This window comes from Gopherus flavomarginatus, chromosome 6 (assembly GCF_025201925.1).
Source record: "Gopherus flavomarginatus isolate rGopFla2 chromosome 6, rGopFla2.mat.asm, whole genome shotgun sequence".
Lineage (NCBI taxonomy): Eukaryota > Metazoa > Chordata > Testudines > Testudinidae > Gopherus > Gopherus flavomarginatus.
This window is the reverse complement of record NC_066622.1, coordinates 118013087-118039095: the sequence shown is the minus strand read 5'-3', so window position 1 is coordinate 118039095 and position 26009 is coordinate 118013087. Positions and strand designations below refer to the sequence as shown.

General features: G+C 42.9%; 1 protein-coding gene across 2 annotated transcripts in view; it reads left to right on the top strand.

Moving 5' to 3' along the window:
* Positions 1-26009, top strand: part of FANK1 (fibronectin type III and ankyrin repeat domains 1) — a 71054-nt gene that overhangs the window by 40745 nt on the left and 4300 nt on the right. For both annotated transcript variants that reach the window (XM_050959628.1, XM_050959627.1), the window contains exons 4-7: positions 18182-18263; positions 20533-20607; positions 20943-21008; positions 24837-25002. In XM_050959628.1, coding sequence (XP_050815585.1) covers positions 18182-18263; positions 20533-20607; positions 20943-21008; positions 24837-25002 — 389 coding nt within the window. The remainder of the gene's footprint in view (positions 1-18181; positions 18264-20532; positions 20608-20942; positions 21009-24836; positions 25003-26009) is intronic.

Here is a 26009-nt window from a genome sequence, read left to right as displayed (position 1 = left end):
GACTGCACTTTTGGAACCTTCACTCTTCATTGTGATATGGCAATTCCTATGAATATATTCCTATGAATATAAACAATTATATTAAATAATGAAGCAAATATGGCTTAAACCAGAATAACTTGCCATACAGGCTATTTTCTTTTAAATATTGCAGTTGCATGTAAATATTTTCCATTAACTCATTTGTAAAATAGTCTGTGCACATTATATTATGCACATGAAAACAGAATATGACTCTAGGTTTCTAATTTGCATTCAGCTGGATAGTGGTTTAATAAATCAGAAAAGAAACTACTCTGCTTGAAAAAAGGGTGTTCTGCCTTTTTTTCCTCCAGGAAAAGTATAAGAAAATACTGTTTAAATGAGGCATGCAATTTTAATCAATTGGGCCCTGAAAAAAGAGAGACAAACAGCTGCTGCTTGTTAATTGGTGAATGTCTTCACCAATGAGCTCATCATTTATTCACTGCTTTCAATAGAACCTTAAATTCCATAAATAAAGGTGTTATCACCACATTATAGTATGACTGCTTGCACATCTGTAACCAAATGACTCATTTATAATGCATGAAGGATTCATTTCAAAAGAGAAATGTATGACTTTCACCTGTGCAGATTTGTTGTGCTTTTCTAATTATTATGTTTTATTGTGAGTGGACAGAACTCTCATATGAAAGCAGAGGCATGCATGCTTAAATTCACCATATGAAATGTTAATTTTTAAAATTATTTGTATTAAATTTTGGAACAACATTAAAAAATTCATATATCTCACTTTTATTTTCTCTGACTCTTACATTGGCCCCTTACACAACCAGATAACTATTCTTCTCCAAATAAATTGCCCTGCAGATTCACACTGTGGTTACCTTGGGAACTAGATGCCCTGCCATATGGATATGTAACCTTGACAGGGAGGTTTTGCAGTGGCAATGCCAAGGAAGAATTTAGAGTTTTGAAGATTATTTTAAAATATGTATGTTTCAGTAGTGTGGACAGGAAATTTGCAATGATGTATCCAGGTAGACAACATTAATGGTAGTTGATTCTCCAGTCATTTATGCCAGTTATGCAAGACTGTAAATAATTATATTTATATTTATATCTTTATTGTATTAGACATTAATATACATAATTAACAACTTTCATATTTTTTCAGGATATCTAAATGGAAAAAGGGCATAAGAATTCTGTACCCCTGCATACACTCATTCCAAATCATGGATTAAAATATATTTGAATGTTCCCACTCTTTGATTATTTTCTGGTTGAAATTAAATACAAATATAATATATATATTAATAAACTTCATTTTTAATATGCAATTTAGAAATTTATATTATTTTTAATTGAAATAGAGTGTCCTGAAAATGTTTGTGATATATGTTGTTTGTAGATTAAATAACTCTCATTGTATTGTTGGCGTACATACTAATGGGTAATTGGTGCTTTGGTCTTGAAATTCAAGGAGAAATTACCTGCTACTAAAGCATACCATTTTAAAAATTCCTTACCGTTTATCTTTGTTCTGTGGTTAACTATAATGTCATAGAAATGCAGGTCTGGAAGGGACTCAGAAGTCGTATAGTCCAGCCCCACTGTGCTGAGGCAGGGACAAGTATACCCAGATCATCCCTGAAAGGTGTTTGTCTAGCCTGTTCTTAAAAACCTTCAGTGACAGACTTCCTAGAGAGGTTGTGGTTTCCCTATTTCAGTCTTTAATTATCTGTATAGTTAGGTAGTTTTTTCTAATATTTAACATAAATCTCTCTTGCTACAGATTAAACTGATTACTACTACTTCTACCTTCATTGGACAAGAACAATTGATCAGTCCTCTTCTGATGGCCCTTAACATATTTGAAGACTATTATCAGTTCCCTACTCAATCTTCTTTTCTCAGGGCTAAACATTCTAGTTCTTTTTAATCTTTCCTCATAGGTTAGGTTTTATAATTTTTTTTTATTTTTGTTGTTGTCCTCTGAACTTTCTCCAATTTTGTCCATATCTTCCATAAAGTGTGGCATCCAGAACTGGACACTGTCCTCCATCTGAGGCCTCCCCAGTGCCGATTACAACAGGACAGTTATCTGTCTCATATCTTATATATGAAACTCTTCCATACACCCCAGGGTGATGTTAGTCCTTTTTGTAACTACATCACTTCGTTGAATCATATTCAATTTGTGATCCACTGTAACCCTGGACCCTTTTCAGTCCTTAGTCAGTTATTCCCCATTTTGTAGTTGTGCATTTAATTTTTTTTCTTTCTAATTGTAGTACTTTGCATTATTTTCATTGAATTTCATTTAGATTATTTCAGTTCTCTAGTTTTTTGAGGTTATTTTGAATTCTGTCCTCCAAGCATTAGCAATCCCTCTCAGTTTAGTGTCATCTGCAGATTTTGTAAGCGTACTTCCAACTCTATTTTCCAAGTCATTAACGAAAGTAATGGATGGTACTGAACCCAGGACAGACACCCGTGGAACCCCTTTAGATACGTCCCTCCAGTTTGACAGTGAACCACTAATACCTGCTCTTTGATATCGTCTTTCAACCAAGTATGCACCCCCCTTTCATCAAGACCACATTTCCCTAGTTTGCTTATGCGAATGTCATGTGGAATTGTGTAAAAAGCCTTACTAAAATCAAGGTGTATCAAGTCTGCAGCTTCCCCACCATTCCCTAGGGCAGTTACCATGTCAAAGAAGAAAATTAGTTTGGTTTGGCATGACTTATTCTTGACAATTCCGTATTGGCTATTACTTATTAACCTACTATAGGTGCTTGTCCGAACTGATTGTTCCAGTATTTTTCTAGATATTGAAGTTAGGCTGACTAGTATATAATTCCCCATAATTCTACTTTTGTTGCCCTTTTTAAAGAGAAGTACTATGTTTGCCCTTCTCCAGTCCTCTGGGACTTCATCTCTCTTTCATGAATTCTCAGAGATACTCATTGACCGTTCTGAGATTACTTCAGCTAATTCCTTAAGAACATTAGGGTGAATTTCAACAGGCCCTGCCAACATGAATGTATCTAACTGTCTCTTAGGCTTACTGACTTTAAGGCCAGAAGGGACCATCATGATCATTTAGTCTGTCCTCTTGCACATCGCAGGCCACAGAACCTCACCCAGCTAATCCTGTAATAGACCCATAACCTCTGGCTGAGGTTCTTTCCCTATTATGGCTTGCATTCCTTCCTCCTTATTCTTAATATGTGCTAAGTATCTGATTACTATTAGCCTTTTAAAAGCCTCAGTCTTATTGGTGTCATTCGTTATTCACACTCCTTCCATGCCAAGCAGAGGACCTACACTTTCTTTCATCTTTCTCTTTCTTCTAATGTATTTATAGGACCTCTTTTTATTGCCTTTTATGTCCCTTGCTAGATATAACTCATTTTATGCCTTAGCCTTTCTGATTTTGTCACTACATGTTTGTGATATACTTTTGTATTCATCCTTAGCAATTTGCCCATGTTTGCACTTTTTGATTTTCAGGTCTTTAATGATCTCCTGATGCATAGAATCATAGAATATCAGGGTTGGAAGGGACCTCAGAAGGTCATCTAGTCCAACCCGCTGCTCAAAGCAGGACCAATCCCCAACTATATAAGCCGTATCTGTCTTTCCTTTGCATTGGGATTGTTCACTGTCGCACCTATATTGTTTCTTTGAGAAACTGCCAGCTCTCCTGAACTCCTTGTTCCCTTAGATTGTCTTCCTGTGGGACCTTACCCTACTAATTCTCTGAGTTTATTTTTTCTGCTTTTTTTAAGTCCATTGTCCTATTTTGCTGCTCTAACTCTTTCCTTTCCTTAGAATCATGAAATCATCATTTCATGATTACCTTCACCCAAATTGCCTTCAACTTTCAGATTCACAACCAATTTCTTCCTGTTAGTCAGAATCATGTCTAGAATGGTTGCTCTGTTGGTTACTTCCTTCTAAAACAAAAAGTTGTCCCCAATACATTCCAAGAACTTATTAGACAGTTTGTGCCATGTTACTTTTCCAACACATGTGTGGGTAGTTAAAGTCCCCAATTACTGGCCCGAGAAAAGGTTCAGAAAAGGGCAACTAAAATGATTAGGGGTTTGGAATGGGTCCCATATGAGGAGAGATTAAAGAGGCTAGGACTCTTCAGCTTGGAAGAGAGGAGACTAAGGGGTATATAAGGGATATGATAGAGGTATATAAAATCATGAGTGATGTGGAGAAAGTGAACATGGAAAAGTTATTTACTTATTCCCATAATACAAGAACTAGGAGTCACCAAATGAAATTAATAGGCAGCAGGTTTAAAACAAATACAAGGAAGTTCTTCTTCACGCAGCGCACAGTCAGCTTATGGAACTCCTTACCTGAGGAGGTTGTGAAGGCTAGGACTATAACAGTGTTTAAAAGAGAACTTGATACATTCATGGTGGTTAAGTCCATTAATGGCTATAAGCCAGGATGGGTAAGGAATGGTGTCCCTAGCCTCTGTTTGTCAGAAGATGATGAACGGCAGGAAAGAGATCACTTGATCATTGCCTGTTAAGTCCACTCTCTCTGGGGCACCTGGCATTGGCCACTGTCAGTAGACAGGATATTGGGCTAGATGGACCTTTTGGTCTGACCCGGTACAGCTGTTCTTATGTACTGCTGGGTCTTGTATTTGGGATATTTCTGTGTTTCATCAATCACCATCAACAGTATCCTGCAATGGGTTGGATCAGAGAAACCTTCTTGGGAGCTGCCACCCGATGTGCCAAGACTGCCTCTGCTCCTGCTTTCCCTGCCAGCTGGGGACCACAGCATCCTGTCTTGCTGAGCCAGACACACTCATCTGCTCCAACAAAGACCCAGGGTCTGAATTATTTGCCCCAAAGCTGCAGGTTTACCTGAAAGCAGCTCACAGATGTGTTCCTGTCATTAACACTCAGATGCCCAACTCCCAATGGGGTCTAAACCCAAATAGATCAGTTTTACTCTGTATAAAGCTTATGCAGGTTAAACTCATAAATTGTTCGCCCTCTATAACACTGATGCATGGCTGTTTGCTCCCCCAGGTATTAATACATACTCTGGGTCAATTAATAATTAAAAAGTGATTTTATTAAATTCAGAAAGTAGGATTTAAGTGGTTCCAAGTAGTAACACACAGAACCAAGTAAGTCACAAAGCAAAATGAAATAAAATGCGCAAATGTATGTCTAATCAAACTGAATATAGATAATTTCACCCTCAGAGATGCTTCAGTAAGTTTTTCCTCAGACTGGACACCTTCCAGGCCTGGGCACAATTCTTTCCCCTGGTACAGCTCTTGTTCCAGCTCAGGTGGTAGCTAGGGGATTCTTCATGATGGCTCCACTCCTTTTGTTCTGTTCCACCCCTTTATATATCTTTTGTATAAGGCGGGAATCCTTTGTCCCTTTCTGGGTTCCCACCTCCTCCTTCTCAATGGAAAGACACTAGGTTAAAGATAGATTCCAGTTCAGGTGACATGATCACATGTCACTGCAAGACTTCATTGCCCACTTGCCAGCACACTTGTATACAGGAAGACTTACAGGTAAAACACAGCCATCTGTAGTCAATTGTCCTGTTAATGGGAGTCATCAAGATTCCAAACCACCATTAATGACCCACACTTTGCATAATTACAGTAGGCCCTCAGAGTTATATTGCATATTTCTAGTTTCAGATACAAGAGTGGTACATTGATACAAATAGGATGACCACACTCAGTAGATTATAAGTTTTGTAATGATACCTTACAAGAGACCTTTTGCATGAAGCATATTCCAGTTGCTTTATATTCACTTATTAGCATATTTTTTATAAAATCGTATAGACTGCAATATCACAACCTTCATTTCCTTTCTTAAGGCTTGTAAGGTGTGGAAATCTGGGGCTTTTATGCAAATTACATTTTGCCCAAATTGGCATATTTGAGGATGGTGCAGTATCTCATTTGTATAATATTCCTCTTCACTGTCAACCCCATCATTTTTTCCCAAGCCATCAGCTTTTATCAATTCTCCTCTTCCAAATAATTCATCAATTCCACTGAGGTTTTTCCCAGTCTTTCCTTCTGTATCTATCTTCCATATCCCCTACCCTGCCCTAAGTATTCCTCCAGCCCTTCTTTTTTCTGGTTCCCCCTACCTTCCTCTTTCCCTTGAGTTAGCTGTTCCTCCATCTCTTTCTCTGTCTTCTTGAGGTTTCCTATCCATCTTCTGTTTGATTTCTCCCTTGGGCTTTTCCTGGATCTCTCCCTTTCTAAGGCTTCCCCTTTCTCTCTTGAGGATGCTTGTCCCCCCAACCCTCCTTTTGCCCCTCTCTCCCCTGGCTGAAGTACTTTTCCCCCTGAATGCTAGAGGGTCCCAAGAAACTATTTGTTTTCTTCCCTGTGGGGGTTGGTTATGTGCTGGAAAGGGACAGACTGCTAAGGTTTCCTTCTTAACTCCCTGGTCTGGGTTGCAGCCTGCTGCTCCTTTTGCTGGCCACCAACTGCAAATCTGCCATTATTTGTGAGCAGCAGTTCAATACCTGCTCAATCAGTATGCAGGGAGAGATGAATGAAGAGCACGGAGCCTCTGAGCTGATTTCAGGCACCTTTGTATGGCCTCTCAAGAAGCTACCTGAAACAGGAGATTCAGGCAGCCAACCAAGAACCCAAGAGAGGGAATCTGAAGTATACCAGGGAAACTTCTTCCTCACAATGCTCCTCTCAGGGTCGATTTGATTTAAATCAGATCTCACAATTTAAATCACTAGTCAGGAAGACTCGATTTAATCATGGATTTCTACATAAAAGTGCATTCTTTTTGGTTATTATAACCTTAATACATATTCTTCACAACTCAGAGATAGATGAGACACAAACTGGGTCTCTTTTATGACCTGCTGCCATTATTGGTTTTCCCTTCTAGTGAGAGAATGGTATGGTAGATCTCAAATCAATGAAGGCTACACTCAGAAAGACCTCAAGACTTCTGGAATATGCTGCTCAAACAGTTTCACTTTTGTTTCTACTGCCTGTCCCTCTCCTCTCACATTTATCTCCAGACTTCTTGTCCTTGTCCAGATCTATTCCGCCCCCAACAATCTTCTATTCATTGAACTTTTTGAAACTTTGCACTGTTAGAGAGAGGTAAGGGATTGACTCTCTGTACAAAAATTTCCAGAGGGACAATAGAGTTGAGGTCTGATATTTCCTACCTTTCTATATTTATTTATTTTAAAACATTTTTGCTGTTAACGAGCATGTTATGTTTGGAGACACAAATCCACAGTTTGAGAACTGCAAAACTAAGCATCTCTGATGGTATCTTCTAGACTTAGCACTGAGTCCCATTGGGTAGATAGAAAGATTAACCTAAATAATCTATACGAAAGCCTCTGGAACTCCATAAGATTGGGTCCCTAATCCATGAACTCATTTACCAAACTTTTCTTAAACATTACATGAATATATTGTCTCATACTGTAGAGTTAGAATTTATAATACCTATTCCATAATGATATCTTTGAGCTATAGCTTTAATTAAGATACGTTAGCTTTACATAGGGTTTTTTCCTCAAAAAGCATTTTGTCAAAAAATCTGATTTTAAATTTAAAAAATCCATTTTTTAAAAATCATTGATTTTTATTCACCCTGGCCCTTCTACAGGAGTGGTATGTCTCTTCACTACCCATAATGCAGGGTTGTGGCTAAATGTCACACTCTATCCCTAATAGAACTGTGAAGCATTTTCTAAAGCAGTAAAGTGAAATGTAGGAAGTAAGATATGTGAATTAAATCTGATTCACCAAAATGCTGTTATGTCTTTTCTCCTTTATCTTTATCTTCTTTTAATTTATCTGTTTTATTTCTAATTTTTTCTTATTCTCTCTTGTTCCCTTGGCTTCTTTTCTTTCATGGTAAACTGTTTTAGAAGCTACAACAGCATCACTCCCTTTTGTAGTGTCCACTCTCTTTGCTTTTGTTTAGTGTTCCTGATGCAATGGCTGACTTTGGAGTCTTGTTGAATGACTTGTGGAACTTTTCAAATATAGATGCACTGCCCTAAAAAATACCACCCTTGGGCTACCTAGCTAATAAGAACTTAAAACACTATAAACATTGCAGAATTAAGATTTAAAGTAATATGCCAAATTCTATAAATTTTATTGAAGCCGGTTCTCAGGCAAATAAAATACAGGTCTGTCACATCTAAGATGCATTTAACATGCATGATTTCAGCTTTACACAGTCAGGGAAAAAAAAAGAAAGTGCGGGCAATTCCACCAGCGTGAGATGTGAATCTACTGTTCCCACTAAAATACATTTTTTGTGGGAACTTGACAGCAACAGCATGTCTTTAGGCCTGTAATAAGGTTCTCCCCTATAATAACCCTGGAGGGTTGGCCAAAAAAGAACAAAAAATCAGTTTAAATAGTGTGTATGCCCCGGAGTGAGTGTGAGATGGGAGAAGAGAATCTGCTGTTCCAACTACAGTACTCAGTCTCCCTCTGCGCCTCATACTGTGCACATCTCGCCGCCCTGAGTGAGATTCTACTGTACCTGTACTGTTTAAAGATACAGTACGTATTTTTCGTATAACATGGCCCCTAAACGCAAGTCACTTACTTCATCTTCAACCAAAGAAACAGCGATCTGCTCCAACGCTGGAGGAAAAACTGGCTGTGTTGGACTTATTGAGAGATGGTATGTCCCTCGCCAGTGTGGCGCGTAAATACAGCCATAACGAATTTAGCAGTCGTGCCATCAAGATTTGAAAGAGAGAAATTCGTCAAGCTGTGGAATCAAGTGCACCAGTAACTGCTAGGGTGACGAGCCAAGTGTGTGATTAAGACTTTAGTGAAGACTGAAAAGGCATTAAACTTATGTCTGGAAGACATGAACTGTAAACTTGTGCCTATCAATGGCAACATGTTGTGAGAAAAGTCTCTTAGCATCTATGCACTGTTCAAACCTCCCACTGAAGAGGGACAGCCTTCTGATAAGAAGGAATTCAAAGTCAGTCAAGGTTGGCTTAACAGTTTTAGGAGCCACTTCAACCTCAAAAATGTGCAGAGACTACTGGTGAAGTTGCATCTGCCAATGAGGAGGCAGCAAAAGCCTACCCCGAACAATTAAAGAAAATCATGTAGGAAAGGGGCTGTCTTCCAGAACAAGTTTTTAATGCTGATGAGGCTGGGCTCTTCGGGATAAAAATGCCCACCTGCACTTACATTTCGAAATCAGAAAGACAAGCCCCTGGCTTCAAAGCACCTAAAGACCGTGTGACTGTTGCTTTGTGGCAATGCAGCTGGGCATTTAATAAAGCTGGGCTTGCTCTACAGGGCTGAAAATCCCTGTGCCCTAAAAGGTAAGAACAAAAATCTCCTGCCTGTGTTCTGGCAATCAAATAAAAAGGCTTGGGTGACAGCAGCATTATTTCTAGATTGGTTCCACAAGTGTTCCGTTCTGGAGGTCAAGCAGTACCTTGAAGAGAAAGGACTTGACTTGAACGTGTTTTTGATCATAGACAATGCTCCTGGCCACCCTGTGGCACTCCAGTTTGCGCATAACAATGTTGAAATCGTCTTTCTCCCCTCCAGTACCACCTCCATCCTCCAAGCTCTCAACCAAGACATCATTAGCTATTTCAAGGCCGCGTGCACAAGGCTTACATTCTCATGGATCCTTACCACTATGGATGCTGATCCCAATGTTAATGTGATGGAGTGTTGGAAGTCCTTCAACATTGCAGATTGCATCACTTATATTAAAAAGGCAGTGGATGCAATCAAGCCTGAAACAGTCAATGCATGTTGGCGAAACCTATGGGAAGACTGAACGATTTTAAGGGTTTCCTGACCATTGACAAAGAAGTGAAACTCCTTGTTCAAGTGGCCAGGCAAGTGGGTGGTGATGGCTTCATCGACATTCTCGAGGAAGAAATTGAGGAATTAATTGGGAGCCATAGAGAAACATTGACTAACGAAGAGTTAGAGGAACTGATAAAATCATCTACAGAAGACGAAGATGATGATGAACAGGAAGAGCCAGCAACTTGGAATCTTCATAAATTTTCTGAAGTGTTCCAAGCAGTGAAACACTTGAATGATTTAATTTTTTAATATGATCCTTCTACGGAACGAAGTCTCAAAATCCCATGTAGTATTATGGATGATTTTGAGACCGTAACAAGAAATGTTTGAGGAGCTCAAGAGACAACAGTGACAGTTGCCAATCATCATGTATTTAAAGAAAAAACAACCAGCAGCAGCAGAGCCTACACAAAAAACTTCTCGAGCTGAACCAGAGCCATCCACTTCCTCTACGACTCGCTCTCCATCACTCAAGCCTGGCCCATCATCTCCTGGATCGACATCAAGCCCTGGTGACTCAATGATAGTGTTATCAGGGGAAGACTAATCATTGGAGTGTGTACAGTACAAGACTAGCAAGAATATCCAGGATGACTGGTGACTGTTCAAGTTTACTGTACTGTCTTCATTTTTATTCTTTCATTCTTCCATCTTTCTGTTATGTTATAAAAAATACTGTAAAATTATATTTTGCATATGTAGTCTTTATTATATACTGTACTGCATATTGCTGTATACAACACATAGTAATGTACAGGGTTGTATACACAAAACTGTACTTTATGGGTGAGTTAAGGAATTTTCAAGGATCATTTTTACTATACACAATTTTCGCTTTATGCTCTGACTGTGGAACGTAACCCCAGTGTAAGATGTGACAGACCTGTAAGCATATTCTGGCAATTGAAAACTGTTAACAAATGTCTTGTTCAAGCAAGTTAACTCATCAGCTCTGTAGCTATCTTGTAAAATCTCAAAAGATGACAACTGCAGTATCTTCACACTAACCCTCCACATTTTCTTTCTTTAAATACTTCCACACTCTCTAATCAGAATGATTTTAATCTTGCTTTGAGTCAATACTGCATTTTAACATGTAGTTTTCTAAAATGCAAAGCCATACAGGTTCTAGAAAATATGCAGTTTGAAGCTTTTTAAACTGAAATGTGGCTAACCACTAGTTGCTTGTTTTGCAACAGGATTTGACTCACTTGGCATGCTGTCATCAGGTGCCTATCCAACAATAAAATTAAAATATTCCACTTTTTGAAGTTTACCAGGCCCTTTTTCATCCTTGCCCTTACTTTTTCAGAGTGCAACCAGACATGCTTCTTCGAGTGATTGTTCACATGCATTCCAAGCAGATGTGTGTGCACTGCATGCATGCCAGCCAGAAGATTTTCCCTTAGCGGCGTCTGTAGGGTTGTCCCTGGCACCCCCTGGAGTGATGCCTCCATGGCGCCCTATATAGGGGCCTGCCAACCCTCCACCCCTTCAGTTCCTTCTTACCGCCTGTGATGGCTAGCTGGAACTTTGCTGGCTCTTGCAGCAAGCCTAGCAATGTCTCGTCTAAGTGTATATAATTGTTTTCTCTCTCATAGTTTAGAGTTAGTGTTAGTTAATAGTTGTTGGGGAGCTTCCCTCCAACGTAGTCGTCACCCTGCTGGGGAATACGTGGGTCGCTAGAGTTTAAACTCTGCATGAACTGCCGGAAGTTTATGCTGAAGAGTGACCCGCACTCATCCTGCTTGAGGTGTCTCGGGGAGAGCCACCAAGAGATCGGTGCAGTATCTGCAGGGGATTCCATCCCAGGACTCTTAAGGACAGAGAGCAGAGACTCAGAGTTCTCCTGATGGAGGTGGCCTTCCGGCCACAGTCGGACCCTGAGCCTGCTGATCCGGTGCCCAGCACCTCATCCTTGGTGCGCAGTGCTCTGGCACCGCTAACAAGACAGGAGGCCCAGTCTAAGTCCTCTAAGTCCCGGCACCGGAGAGCAGCGGGACATAGAACATCGGCCTCCATGTGGCACAGATCACCATCTCTGGTGCCTGCGAAAAAGAAGAGGCTGGTGATGGACTGATCATCCCACCAGGACTTTAAAAGGCTGGCAGCATCCACGTGTGCGTAGGACAAGCTGAGCCACAATGACATCCTCCCAATGTCCCGTTGACTCCCGCCCCGGTGGGGATGCGGGTCGAGTTCGGACTGGTCTAGCTCCCCAGGACCTCAGCGAGGATGTGTGTCTCCCATCGATGCTGGAGGCGTTCGAGGCGGCCTCTGACTTGTTAAGCCTCCCGGTACCAGCCTCCCTGCGCTGGTGGAAAGAGCCACCAGACACGGCCTGACCCCCGATCCAATCAAGGGGCAAGCCGGCCATGATGTAGCCCCAGTCCCCGCCCCGTGCCACTCCGGCAGCACCAACACAGACAGAGCGCTCCCTGGCCTCGCGGCACCACTCTCCAGCGACAGTGGGTACTGCTCCCCCTCGGTCTTCCTGTTTTGGAAACTTCGAACTCAGAGGTGGAATCCTACCGCTCCAGTAGATCGAGGAGCAGGAGGTCCGCTTCTCAGGCAAGCCAACAACCTTACCCGGCACAGTGGCAGCAACAGTGGCAACCACCTTCCCAGTGGTCATTCTTGACTCCCTGGGCCTACCATCAGTCCCTGGGACAGGCGCACAGCCCGCGCTCCAGGTCTGCATCGGTCTCCTCGACATCGATTGCTCCGGCGCAGATGTCTCCATTGCTGGCACCAATGTCCCGACAAGAGTGTGCCACAGCAGAACCCAGCACTGCCTAGTCAGACACCGGCACCAACGGGGACCATGTTTCCGATGCCACAGGTACTGCACAACATGCCTCGTCTTTCAGCATCAACCCCAGTACCGCCGTGGTGCCGCATCCTACATCTGCACCGGCCACGCAACCAGAGTACCGTGTGCCGCAGAACCCTGCAGAGGCTGAGGGTACAGAGGAAGGTCCATTGCAGGTGATCTCCTCCTGTTCCTCGCCAGATGAGGCGGTTGCAGGAACTTCAGCGGCACCGGCCCTAGAGGAAAACTGGGTGCTTCAGCAGCTACTTAAGCATGCTGCCCAGAGCCTGGTGATCCAAGCGGAGGAGGTCGAGATGGCTGTAGATCCAGTGGTGGACATCTTGTTCCCCTCAGACCCGTCTAGGGTCGCCCTACTGTTGATCAAAACGATAGCTGATACGTCCCGCACCTTGTGGCAGACGCCAGCTTTGCTGGCCCCTATGGCAAAAAAGACAGAGAGGTGCTACTTTGTACCCTTCAAGGGCCATGAGCACCTATATACCCACCCTCTCCCAGACTTTCTGGTTGTGGATGCGGCCAACCAAAGGGGGAGCGTAAGACATTCCAAGGGTCTACACCGAAGAACAAGGAGGCCAAGAAGTTGGACCTCTTTAGTAGAAAGATGTACTCAACGGGGGGTCTGCAACTACAGGCTATAGTGAGCCAGTATGGCCATAACATATGCTCAGCCTTGTCCAGGTTCGCTGAACTCCCTCCCCAAGAATGGCGAACAGAATTTTCCGCTCTGATAGAGGAGGGGAGCTAATTTCCTGGGCATCCCTCCAAGCGGCCCTGGATGCGACGGATGCTGCCTCCTGCACACTGGCAACCGGGCTGGTCATGCGGTGGGGAGCCTGGCTTCAGGTCTCAGACCTTCCACATGACGTCCAACAGACCATCCAGGACCTCCCCTTCGAGGCACCATGCTCTTCTCTGAGAAGACGGACAAGAGGCTCCATAGCCTAAAAGACTCAAGGGCTACCTTACGCTCACTAGGCCTGCCCACCCAAGCCACCCAATGCAGGCAATTCAAGTTGCAGCTGGCTCTGCAGCCGTACCACCCCAGAACTGCCCAGAGCCCTCATGTAGGCAGAGCAGAAACGGCAGAATGAGGCAACAACAGCCCTCCGGCCAGTTGTCCAACCAACCGCAGCCTCCGTTGGGGCCTAGACCCCAAATTTGATGGTGCGGTCGAGGACAACCTACCAGTCAGGACTCTGGATCCTACCAACCCTACCTTTTTGTCACGTCTGTCCCCTTTCTGTCAGGCCTGGTCCTGAATCACATTGGACAGTTGAGTGCTCTGCACGGTAGAGAAGGGATATTCTATCCAATTTTCCTCCCTCCCGCCCCACCAGCCCCCTCCCTCTCTCTCTTCAGGGACCCCTCTCACAAGCAACTTCTAATTCAGGAAGTGCAGTCCCTCATCATAGTAGGGGCAGTGGAGGAAGTTCCTCAGGGACTCAGGGGCAGGGGTTTTTACTCCTGGTATTTCCTAATACCGAAGGTGAAAGGGGGCCTCAGACCCATTCTAGACTTTCAGTGTCTGAACAAGTTTGTAAAGAAGCTCAAGTTCTGTATGGTCTCCCTGTCCTCCATCATCCCCTCCATGGATCCAAGAGGCTGGTACGCCGCCCTTGACTTGAAGGACACATACTTCCATATTGTAATAATTCCTCAGCACAGACATTATCTCAGATTCGTAGTGGGCAACACCCATCTCCAGTTCGCAGTACTGCCTTTCTCCCTGTCAACGGCCCCAAGTGCCTTCACAAAGTGCATGACAGTTGTAGCAGCTTTCCTGCACAAGCATGGAATTCAGATGTTTCCCTACCTGGACGATTGGCTCGTCAGGGGCTGCTCGAAGGCACAGTGGAGGCTCAGGTGGTCTTTATCAGACAGACCTTCCTCGAGCGCGGTCTCCTGTTGAACGAGGCCAAGTCTACCCTATCTCTTGTCCAACGGATATTGTTCATAGGGGCAGTTCTGGACTCAACGCAGGACAGAGTATACCTACCAGAGGCCAGGTTTTGGTCTATGTCCGACATCATCCTCGGTCTCCGCCGTTTCCCAACCACCACAGTGAGGAACTGCCTCAAGTTGCTGGGACATATGGCTGTGTGCACCTACGTGGTGAGTCACACCAGGCTCAGGCTATGCCCTCTTCAGTCCTGGTTAGCGACTGTGTACAGACCAAGCAGGGACGCGCTGGACTCAGTGGTGATGCTTCCCTGAACGGTGCTGGATTCCCTTTAGTGGTGGCTCGACCCGTGGGTGGTCTGTGCGGGAGTACCCTTTGCCAGCCCTCACCTATCCCTTTCCTTGGTGACAGATGCATCGGATCTGGGGTGGGGGGCGCATTTCGGGAATCTCAGGACCCAAGGCCTTTGGTCCCCAGAGGACCTCTCCCTACATATCAATGTAATGGAGCTACGGGCTGTTCACCTTGCCTGCCTTACTTTCAAATCTCGCTTGGTGGGCAGGTGCGTTGCAGTCCTCATGGACAATACCTTCGCAATGTTCTATATCAACAAACGGGTGCACGCTCCTCTCCCTGTGCTGGGAAGCCCTCGCGTTATGGGACTTTTGCGTACAGAACGCAATTCACCTAACAGCATCCTACCTCATGTACCTGTGCAGAACAGCCTCGCGGATGCCCTCAGCCACTCATTCCATGGTCATGAGTGGTCCCTTTGCCGAGACGTGGCACGCTCAATCTTCTGTCTCTGGGATTATCCCCAGATAGACCTGTTTTCCTCGAGGGACAACAGGAAGTGTCGACAGTTCTGCTCCCTCATGGGGTGCAGTCCAGAGTCTCTAACGGATGCCTTCCTCCTCTTGTGGGAAGGTGGCCTGCTTTACACCTTCCTTCCAATCCCCATGGTCAACAGGGTACTCCTCAAGATACGCAAGGATCATGCTCGCGTCATACTGATAGCGCTTGGTACACATCGCTGCTGCACATGTCCATACAGGCGCCCCTTACGTTGCCACTGCTCTTGGACCTGATCACACAGAATCGGGACCACCTCCACCACCTGAAACTGGAGTCGCTCCACCTCACAGCCTGGGTGGTCCATGGCTAAGCCCGGTGAAAATGCAATGCTCACAGCAGGTCAGACGAGTCCTCCTCAGTAGTAGAAAACTGTCCATCAGGGCCACATACATGGCCAAGTAGAAACATTTTTCCATCTGGGCTGAACAGCAGGGACAGGCTCCATTGCTTGCCCTGATCCCTCTCATCCTTGATTACCTACTCCAGTTGAGACAGCGAGGACTTTCCCTCTCTTTGGTGGCCATCTCCATGTTCCACCCAGGAGCTGACGATGGTTCAGTCTTCACAAACCCATTGGTTTGTCACTTCCTCAAGGGCCTGAATAGGCTGTTCCCGCATACTCGACAACCAGTCCCTATTTGGGACCTTAATTTGGTCCTCTCCGCCCTCATGGGGCCCCTCTTCGAGCCACTGGCTACGTGCTGTTGCTATATCTCTCCTGTAAGGTTGTATTCCTCGTGGCTATCACCTCGGCCAGGAAGGTATCAGACCTCACAGCGCTGATATCCGAGCCTCCATACACTGTCTTCCACAAAGACAAAGTCCAACTCAGGCCACACTCTGTGTTTCTTCCTGAGGTGTTCTCCCAATTCCACATGGGCCAGGACATTTTTCTCCTGGTGTTCTACCCTAAGCCACACTCCTCCAATGCAGAGCATAGGCTGCATTCCCTGGACGTTCGCAGGGCCCTGGCATTGTATATTGAATGAACTAAACCGTTCAGAAAATCACCCCAACTCTTTGTAGCTGTGGCCGACAGGATGAAGGGGCTCCCCATCTCTTTACAGCGTATCTCCTCATGGATCACGGCTTGCATCCGCGAATGCTACAATCAGGCCAAGGTGCCTGCCTCGCCAATCACAGCCCACTCCACAAGGGCACAGTCCGCAGCATTCCTGGCTCAGGTCCCGATGCAGGAGATATGCAGGGCTGCCACATGGTCCTCAATCCACACATCCACGTCGCACTATACCGTGATGCACCAGGCCAGAAACGATGCAGCCTTTGGCAGGGCGGTGCTCAAATCTGCAATGAACTCTGACCCCACCACCTAAACTCAGGCTTGTGAGTCACCTGCTTGGAATGCACATGAACAATCACTCAAAGAAGGAAAAAATGGTTACTCACCTTTTTGTAACTGTTGTGTTGTTCATATCCATTACAATACCCACCTCCTGCCCCTCTGTCGGAGTGCCGGAAAGAAGGAACTGAGGGGGTGGAGGGTCAGTGGGTCCCTATATAGGGTGCCATGGAGGCACCACTCCTGGGGGCACCAGGGCTGACCCTACAGATGCTGCTAAGGGAAAATCTTCTGGCTGGCATGCACACGGTGCACACACACCTGCTTGGAATGGACATGAACAACACAGCTCGAAGAACAATAGTTACAAAAAGCTGAGTAACTATTTTTCCAAGGTTAGTTAATTTTCATGGGAGAGACATGCAACACTTTATGCTGGACCTAGAGGCTGAGCAATCAAATCCATTTGCTGTGTTCTCCTCATTTTCTTTCATATGGCCTGGTTAGGTAGCAACAACTACAACTACAGCTGTGTTCTCTGTAAATAGGAAAGAGATCATTCTGCCTCCAAAAGAAGGTTGTTATTTTTTTGGTTCTTTAATGCCCATGTTCATCATTAGACTAACACAAAAAGTGTGGCATATGGATTAGAAATCTGGTCTTTACCAGTTACCACAGGAACTAGTGTGTTTTAGAGATGGCCCATTGAAACTGGACACACTTATGGGCACGAGAAACAATACATTTGATTTGTTTAGGAAATACCATTTTACAACTGGATTTTGTTATGAGAGAAGATATCTAGAACCGCTATTAATCTAGTTTTGGGCAGTGTTTGGTTCTTATTTTTATTTTGACAAAGGGGCTGTAGGAAGATATCTTAGTGAATAAAGGTAGGTTGATCATGGTCCAAACCCTAGACAGGAGGGAGTCATGGTCGGACACAGCAGTTTTGCTCTTCAAGAAAGAATTAAGAGAGAACTTGAAGCCAGATCTCTCCTAATCACCACAGCATTCAAGGGACTGTACTATGTGGACTGAGCAGTAGAGTAGTTTAATCTCTAACGTGGTAGTTCGCAGATATAGGTTCATCTCCAATACAGAAGTATATAAAGGGATTAGTCTTCCACTAAAATAATTGATTTTTAAAAATGGTAATGAAAAAAGACAAAGATTAGTAATGAGCATTGTGAGAATGATGCCAGTGAGTATTACCACACTTCAAGTCACCTCTTAAATAAAAACAGCTATGTAACAGTGATACAGATTCTTTTGTTTAATTTAGTAATCTAGAAAATATCCAAAAGTGGTACTGAAAAATATGAAAGCTAATCATTTATTTGCAGCATTTCAATGCTTGGCAACACCACTAGAATGAATCTCAACTGTTTTGCAAATATTTTCCTATTTTGTTTTCTACAGGAGAGCCGATGAGCGGAGAGCAACTTCATCGAGCTGTCAGTATGAATGATGTAGAGGCAGTTCTTAACATTCTTCAGGGAGGGTGAGAAAATATTCAGATTATAAAATATCTATAAAGTGTTACAGTGGACATGAAATTATGTAAACTGCATGATGCTGTTGTGTTTTGTTTCAATGAGTTAGTTTTCCCATGTCCTAAAAATTAGACTGCACGTTTTATGATAAAGTGACAAATTACAAATTTGCTTTCTGTGTTATATCATTTTACAAATGGAATATGCCATATGGTTTTGATCATTCTTCCTTAAGAAGTGTATATAAGAAATAGATGGGATCCAAATACACCTCTACTCCAATATAAAGGAGTCCTCAGGAGCCAAAAATCCCTACCACGTTATAGATGAAATCCTGTTATATTGGAGTAGTGGCGGCAGGGCTCCAGTGATGATTTAAAGAGCCCAGCCGCGGGGAGCCCTGGGCCCTTTAAATCACCCACCTGAGCCCTGCTGCTAGAGCCCCAGGGTAATGGCTGAAGGGCTCTGATGGTGATTTAAAGAGCTCCGGGCTCTGGCTGCTGCGGGGAGCCTGGGCCCGTTAAATCGCCAGCCAAGCCCTGCTGCTGCAGCTCTGGGGTAGCGGCAGCAGGGCTCCAGCAGTGATTTTATAGGGCCCAGGGCTCCCCGCAGCAGCTGGAGCCCTGGGCCCTTTAAAGCGCTACCCGAGTCCCACTACCGGAGCCCCGGGGTTACCGGGCTATATGCGAACCCGTGTTATATCGAGTCAGAGGTGTACAGGCAATGGGAATGATCAGAAGCATGGAAACACTTCCATGTGAAATGCAATTGAAGAAACTGGGAGTGTTTATTTTACAGAGTTGACAAATAAGGCAGAGGGGATATCATAAAAGGGTACAAAATAAAGAAAATGGGAACCTGTATTCACCCCTTCTCATAACATAAGAAAAAGGGGACTTCTGATGAAACAGAAAGGTAGAGCAGGGGTTCTCAAACTTCATTGCAACATGACCCCCTTCTGACAACAAAAATGGCTACATGACCCGATGAGGGGGACCGCGGGCTGTAGTTTCCCCACCTCTGATCTAGAACTAAGACTGTCGCCTCCTCCCCATACTAGATGGTGGATGGATTGTGGCTTTCACCAGGTAAGTAGGGAATGGCCCCTTGAGGTGAGATGTGGTGGAGCCAGCACATCTCATTCTGCTGGCTGCACTCCTCACATGCATAGCTGAGACCATAGGTGCCAGCTTTCTACTTAGTGCCTGATAAACTTGGTTTGTTTTAGGTGGTGTTAGTAATTAGCTGTTTAAAGTGCTGTACCACTTGTGGCAGGTGTGCAGGGTAGACAGTATAGGATGTATCAGCAGGAGCAAGTTTTTTTGGGAAAACCGAGAGATAAGGCCAGAATGTGTTGGCCTGAACCTACTATATCTGACAAAGCAAGGGAAAGGCTTCACGTGTTGCACCGATTGAGGTACATCTTATCTGCATCCTTCATGAAGACCTGGTGATGGGCTCCCATTCCAGGATTTAGCTCCACAGCTCTTTGCGTGTGCAGAGATACCATCCATGTTTAGAAGCCCAGTGTGAGTAAAGGAATGCATTCTACTTCCCCCATTGTATCAACCTGATCCATCTTCCCCATATCATAGGCACATCTCTCTTGTCTATTTGTCACAATTGACCACAAATGTCATAGAATATCATATTCCTAGGGATGCACACAGACTCATTGAGTTATTTATGTAAAAGTGTATATCTTAATCACTCAGCAAGTTACCATCCCATTCAGTTGCAATCAGTAACATGCAATTTCTAGTTACTTTCATTTGTATAATAGACTAGTATCCTAGTTAAGTCAACAGGGTTAGAATAAGGTTGTTGTGAAACTTTGTGCAATTTTCCTGATTTTTTTCAAATGTTTATTAGAATATTTTATTTATTTGACTTCCATTATATTTCAAACCTCAACTCTGACATGGTGAAATTTTTTTTCCCTAAAAATAATGATTTTATCTAGGCAGCTATAATTTTTTAAGTAGCTTATTTTTCTTGGAAAAAGAAAACTTGAAAAATATTTGTCAATGAATTTCTATGGAAAAAACAATAAAAAACAAACCGTAACAATAGAAGTCAGCAAAAATAGTAGTCAGAATTTTTGATAAAATGATTAATGATTTTTACTTTCACACTGTGGGCAAAATTAATAGGTGATCACAATGCTTTGAATTTATAAGACACTCCTTAGAAATATGTTGTGGAAAGATTTATAGTTGTCTCTGAAAATATTTGAGATACGCTAGTTTGTAACATTTTCTTTTCTCCTCCCGTAAGACATGTGAAGGTGGATGTTCCTGATAAACTAGGCTTTACTGCTCTGATGGTTGCTTCTCAGAAAGGATATGATAGGTATTACTGCTTTTCTTTTATCTCTTTGTTGTGCATGATAGATTTTTACACTTTTCTACTATATTTGAGCACAATAATAGATGGTCAGTTTAGGAAAAGTACAATAGAATATTATTGATGTTTTTGTTTTTTCATAATATAAAGGCAACTTTGACAATTTATAAAATTCATCCAGAGTGTTTATAAATTGTCAAAGTTGCCTTTATATATTTTACTATCAGTAATAGACTATATGCAAAACTAAGTTTTTATTTACTTTTTCAGAGTTTCTATTTTAATGAGAAATGTTAGTTTACTGGGCATTGTTCTTGATGAAAATATTTTATGTTATATAGGCTTGTGAAAATATTGGTACAGAATGGAACAGATGTAAATCAGAAGAATGGAAGTGGAAAGGACAGGTACTGCATGGATATATTGTTTCACCAGAGATTTTGGGGAACTGGTGTTATGCATTACTGCATCAATATTTTTTCAGTTCTGGAAACTGATATTCAAATTCTAGTTTTGGTCACAACTGAAAATGAGTTTTATTGATTTAATCTTAGTTTCCATTTGACTACATCATAAAATTACTATGGAGTTCAGTAAACTGGGAATGTTTGTTCAGGAAGAATACAGGACTTCATTAGAAAAGAGAATAGTAGATCAGGAGTCAGCTGCATTAGCACAGGTCTGAAGAGAAAGCTTACACAGTATTTACTCTCACTGCGTGGCTCTAATCTCTAAATTCACTCATACATTTGTAAAGAAAAGAGACAAATAAAAAATATCTTCAAGGAACAACCCCTTCTTCAAATAAACACTAGAACAGACTTTAGTAAGATAAGAGAAGTGACTGATAGACATGATAGATATGTAGTTGTTAGGCACTGTATGCTGTTCTGTATTAGAGCCTCTACGAAATTCATATTCAGGTGAAAGTTGATCCCATCTAGTGACTCTTTGGTGGCCCCTATGTGAGATGAATTTGGTGTATGTCTGCTCCCACATCACAAACTCACCGCAATGCTTTAATAATGGCAGACTCAACATAGAGACTGATAAGTTCATGGGCTATGGAGGCTGCTGCTGCCCTGGAGATAAACAGAACGTATCATTTACCAGGACTATTATGACAGTGCCTTTCATCATCACTAATTTTGCACACAATTTTTTAAAACAAGTTTATGTGGTAATAAGCAAATTTTAAACATGCAAATTAGTCAATTAATTGATTTGCATAAGGTGGTGCCTCCTAACATCTAGTTAAGCTTGCTAGGTCTCTCTGTTTCTCCTGGACCTTGTCTTAATCTGTGCCACTATCTTGGTGCTGTCTGGGTTCCTTCTAGTCTGACCTCACGGTGTTCTACAAAATGTCTTCCTTTGAACTTGAGCTTCCAGTGATTTCCTTCTGGTATATTCTTTACTGCCTGTCCCCTCGCTTGCAGCTCTCACCCTACATCCTTCTCTGATAAGACTGCTACCTATCTGCTGGGATCCCTTACAGCTGTCACCCCTGAAGCATTTAGGTAGCCCAGTCCATTTGTAGCTACTTGAGTTTCTAGTGTAGCCACTCTGATTTCCCCATTCCATTCTTAGGTCCAGGCAGCCCTTTCTGGCAGTTCTGTTATCCTGCTTGTCCTCTCCACTCATAACTAGGCTACTCTGTTTGGTACTTAGTAAATTAGACAATGAGAGGTAGAGTCATCTGGTTCCATACGTGATTCAAAAGACAAATGCTCCCAGTGGTGAACCTTTTCAAGTGTCCCAGGATATTTGTCCATCTGCTTCTCTATTTGTCAGATCACGAATCTGTTTCCCTGCCCCCTTGGATGATCAGTGGGCCGGTTATGGCTTTCTGGGGTTGTAGTATGCACACATGCTTCTGTTCTGCCTGTTAATGAACTGGCAGGCTCAATAATTTATATATACTTTCTTATACACAGAGCATCAATATTCAGTGAACTTTATTCCACATTCACCAAAGAAATGTATTTGTCTTGTTTCCTGTGCATTGATAAAATATGTTTTCATTTCTATCCATGGACACATTTGATGCCAGGGTTCATGGTTTTGGGGAAGACTGAAGACTGTTGGATATCATCTAAGATCAGCAAGTGTATATACACAACACTGATAGATAAATTTAAATTAGATTCTTTCCAATTTAAAAGTAAAGGGAAAACTATGATGATTGGTTACTGATTCATGTTTCTTGTATGATTAACATAGAGCAATTTTATTATGGTTGACAATGAATTTAAGGGCTCAAAAATTAAATGTGTGATTTCATTGTTTGTGTACTTGAATAGCTCCCTTGTGACAGGTGCTATTCAAAAATAAAATAAGACAGTCCTTGTCCTGATACTTTACAGTCTAAATAGGGACAAGACAGGACAGGTGGGTGTAGAACCAAATTTTATGGGAGGGAGAAGACAAGGGTAATAGAAACACAAAGTGTGAGTATATTAGCTCAATGTACAGTTTGGTAGCTACATAATTATTTTATTTAAAAGAGATTAATGAGAGAGAGAGATTAATGAATCACTGAGACAATTGTTTAGATGTTATCTAGGCAGGTGGCCAGTCAAAACATCATCTTAGCATTATTATTTATTTATTTATTTATTTTTATTATTACAGACTAATTTTGTTTTAATTTTAATACTCTGAATAAAAAACGTATTTATATTTTCGTTTCACCTTAAGGATTCAGTTAACGCTTTAAGAGCCAGAACTGTGTTAGGGTAGGAAGTGCATCATCTGAGTGATAGCGTTATTGTATGCAGTGTAGTTGTAGCTGTGTCAGTCTCAGGATATTAGTCTCAGGTGAGGTAATATCTTATTAGTAAAAGATATTGCCTCACCCACCATATGTCTCTCTGACAGTGTTATTGTTATTAATATTACAGTAGTGCCTGCATGCCCCAGCCAACATCAGGGGCACCATTGCACAGTTGCTGGCTTTTCAAAATGCCGGGGGGAGGAGAGGGGTGGCTCGATCCCTGTCTCTACCCTAAGCCCCGCCCCCACCCCATACATTACCACTCCTGCTCCACTCCCATCCCGCCTCTTCCCACCCAGCTTTGCCCACTCCCCGAAGCATGCTGCATCCTCGCTCCTCCCCTATCCCTCCCAGCTTCCTGCATGCTGGAAACCAGCTGTTTGTGGTGGGCGTGAGGTGCAGGGAGGGAGGAGGGAGGCGCTGTTCCCCGGGGCCCGTTGGGGGTTGGGAGGCACTATGGGGATGGGGAGGTTCTGATAGAGGGGTTGCCAGTGAGTGCTCAGCACCCACCTTTTTTCCCCAGTGGTGGCTCCAGCACTGGAGCACCCACTGAGTTGGTGCCTGTGCCCCCTTGTACTAGGTGGTGTTAAAATATAGGAAGACAGACTAAGGGTGAGAGGGGAAATGAGAAACAGAAAGGTGAAGTGATTTGCTGAGTGTCACTCAGTACAGCAGTGGTAGAACAGGGACTAGAAGCCATATTCCCTAGTCCAGTGCTCCCATCCACCAGATCATGATCCCCACTGTGAAATACTGAATGGCAGTCAGGGTGATCACAAGGCACTGAAAATTATATTACAGTCTAAAGCAAAGAAAAATCGTCTCCCTTGCTCTCTGCACACCATTACCCTTAAAATCTAGTATTCTCTGTTAGCTTCTCAAAGATACAGAGATTAATAGGATTATTACTGATGCTCCGGTGGACCTCCCGCAGGCGTGCTGGTGACCGGCAGAGCACCCTCCGGGGCATGCCGCCCCAAGCACGTGCTTGGCGTGCTGGGGCCTGGAGCCACCCCTGCTCTTATGCCTGTGCAGGGCTGGAGAAGGCATAATGGTTCCAGTGTCACTGTCTGAAGATGAACTCATTAATGGCCATTTCTATTCCCAGGCCTCCACGTGCTTGCCAGTATGCAGGAAGGTGGCACTATGGTGTTTAGTACTAGTAACTCTCTCCTCTGTAGTTGGGTAATGCTGGCTGTAGCATTATGGTTCTCTTCTGTTTTGGAGCACTGGAGGCAGAGTGGGGTGCAGCAGAGGAAGTGAAGGGTCTTGTGCCTTTCTTTCACGCTCTCCCAAGGACAGCTACAGCTTAGCTGTACATTAAATATCAGTAAAGTTGGTGGTTGTCAGCTCAAAATTACTAGTTGACAAGAAAAGGCTGTCCAAATTAAAATAAGTCACCAATGTAAGAATAATAATGATGTCCTGTTCTTCCAGCAAAATAATTCTCTTTATGTTACAGCCTAATGTTAGCTTGTTTTGCTGGTCACCTGGATATTATTAAATACCTCAGAGAACAAGGAGCTTCTTGGGAAGTCAGAGATCTGGGAGGTTGTACAGCTTTGCACTGGGCTGTGGATGGAGGACATTGTGAGGTTATTGAATGGATGATTAATGATGGCTGTCAGGTATGGATTTTATCTGTGTGCTCTTAAGAGAAAACAGCATTTTTATGGGACATAAAGAGGTTGTTTGATAGCCTGGTGATACTTTGGGAATGTTAGTGCTCACTAAGTATATATCTGAGCCCCTTGGGATAAAGGAGTGCATCTTATTGCTCAATGGATAGTGACCATGACCATGACATAGGTCCTGAGCATCTAGGAATTGTGAAACTGAAGAAAAAATGGGGGAAGGTGCAGGTCAGAGTTCTGATAGGAAGATGGAGAATCTGCTATAGGAGGCTGGGAGAAGTGCTGCCTTTTAATTCTGTTGTTTTTATAAATAAATTACTATACTTTGGTAATTGTTTTGTAGATAGCTAATAGGGAAAATAGACAGACCCTGAAGAGCCTAAAATTGAAGGTTTTATAGTTTTAATAAAAATCTGGCATTTTGTTTTGCTCCCAAGCCTCCATGAAATTGGAGACAGGCAGTCATGCCTACTTTTGATTTTGCACCATCTGAGACACAAACTTGCATTAGCAAACAAAATGGGATATTCTTAGTAACAGCTCAGCAAATATTGGCAAATTGGTGGATATAATTTAGTCAAGCTGTGGTTGAAGACTGCAGGGAGGCTAAATGAAAAGTTAAAGGTATGGAGATAAAGATTGATAAATATATTATTCTAATTGAGAATACTAGAACTGTAAAGCACCAAGAAATGACCTGTAAAACAAGTTCAGATTAAGAAAAGTCATGTTGATAGAGTTTCCTGCACGAGTGCAAAGTGAAAGAGAAGGGGATTATGTGCTAGATAGGTCAAAAATTAAACCTCACATTATAAATTTATTGTCACATAGCACTCTTAGCCCAGTGAGTAGGGTAGTAGAGGTTACGGATAACTGAACAATCTGAAAATCTTGGAATGAAGTTTGATCCTGTTGCATTCCACAATCACTCTAACCTAAAGGAAAATGAGTTGTATATTTTCAGGACCTAAACTTGCATATTGCAGTCTGAAAAACATGAA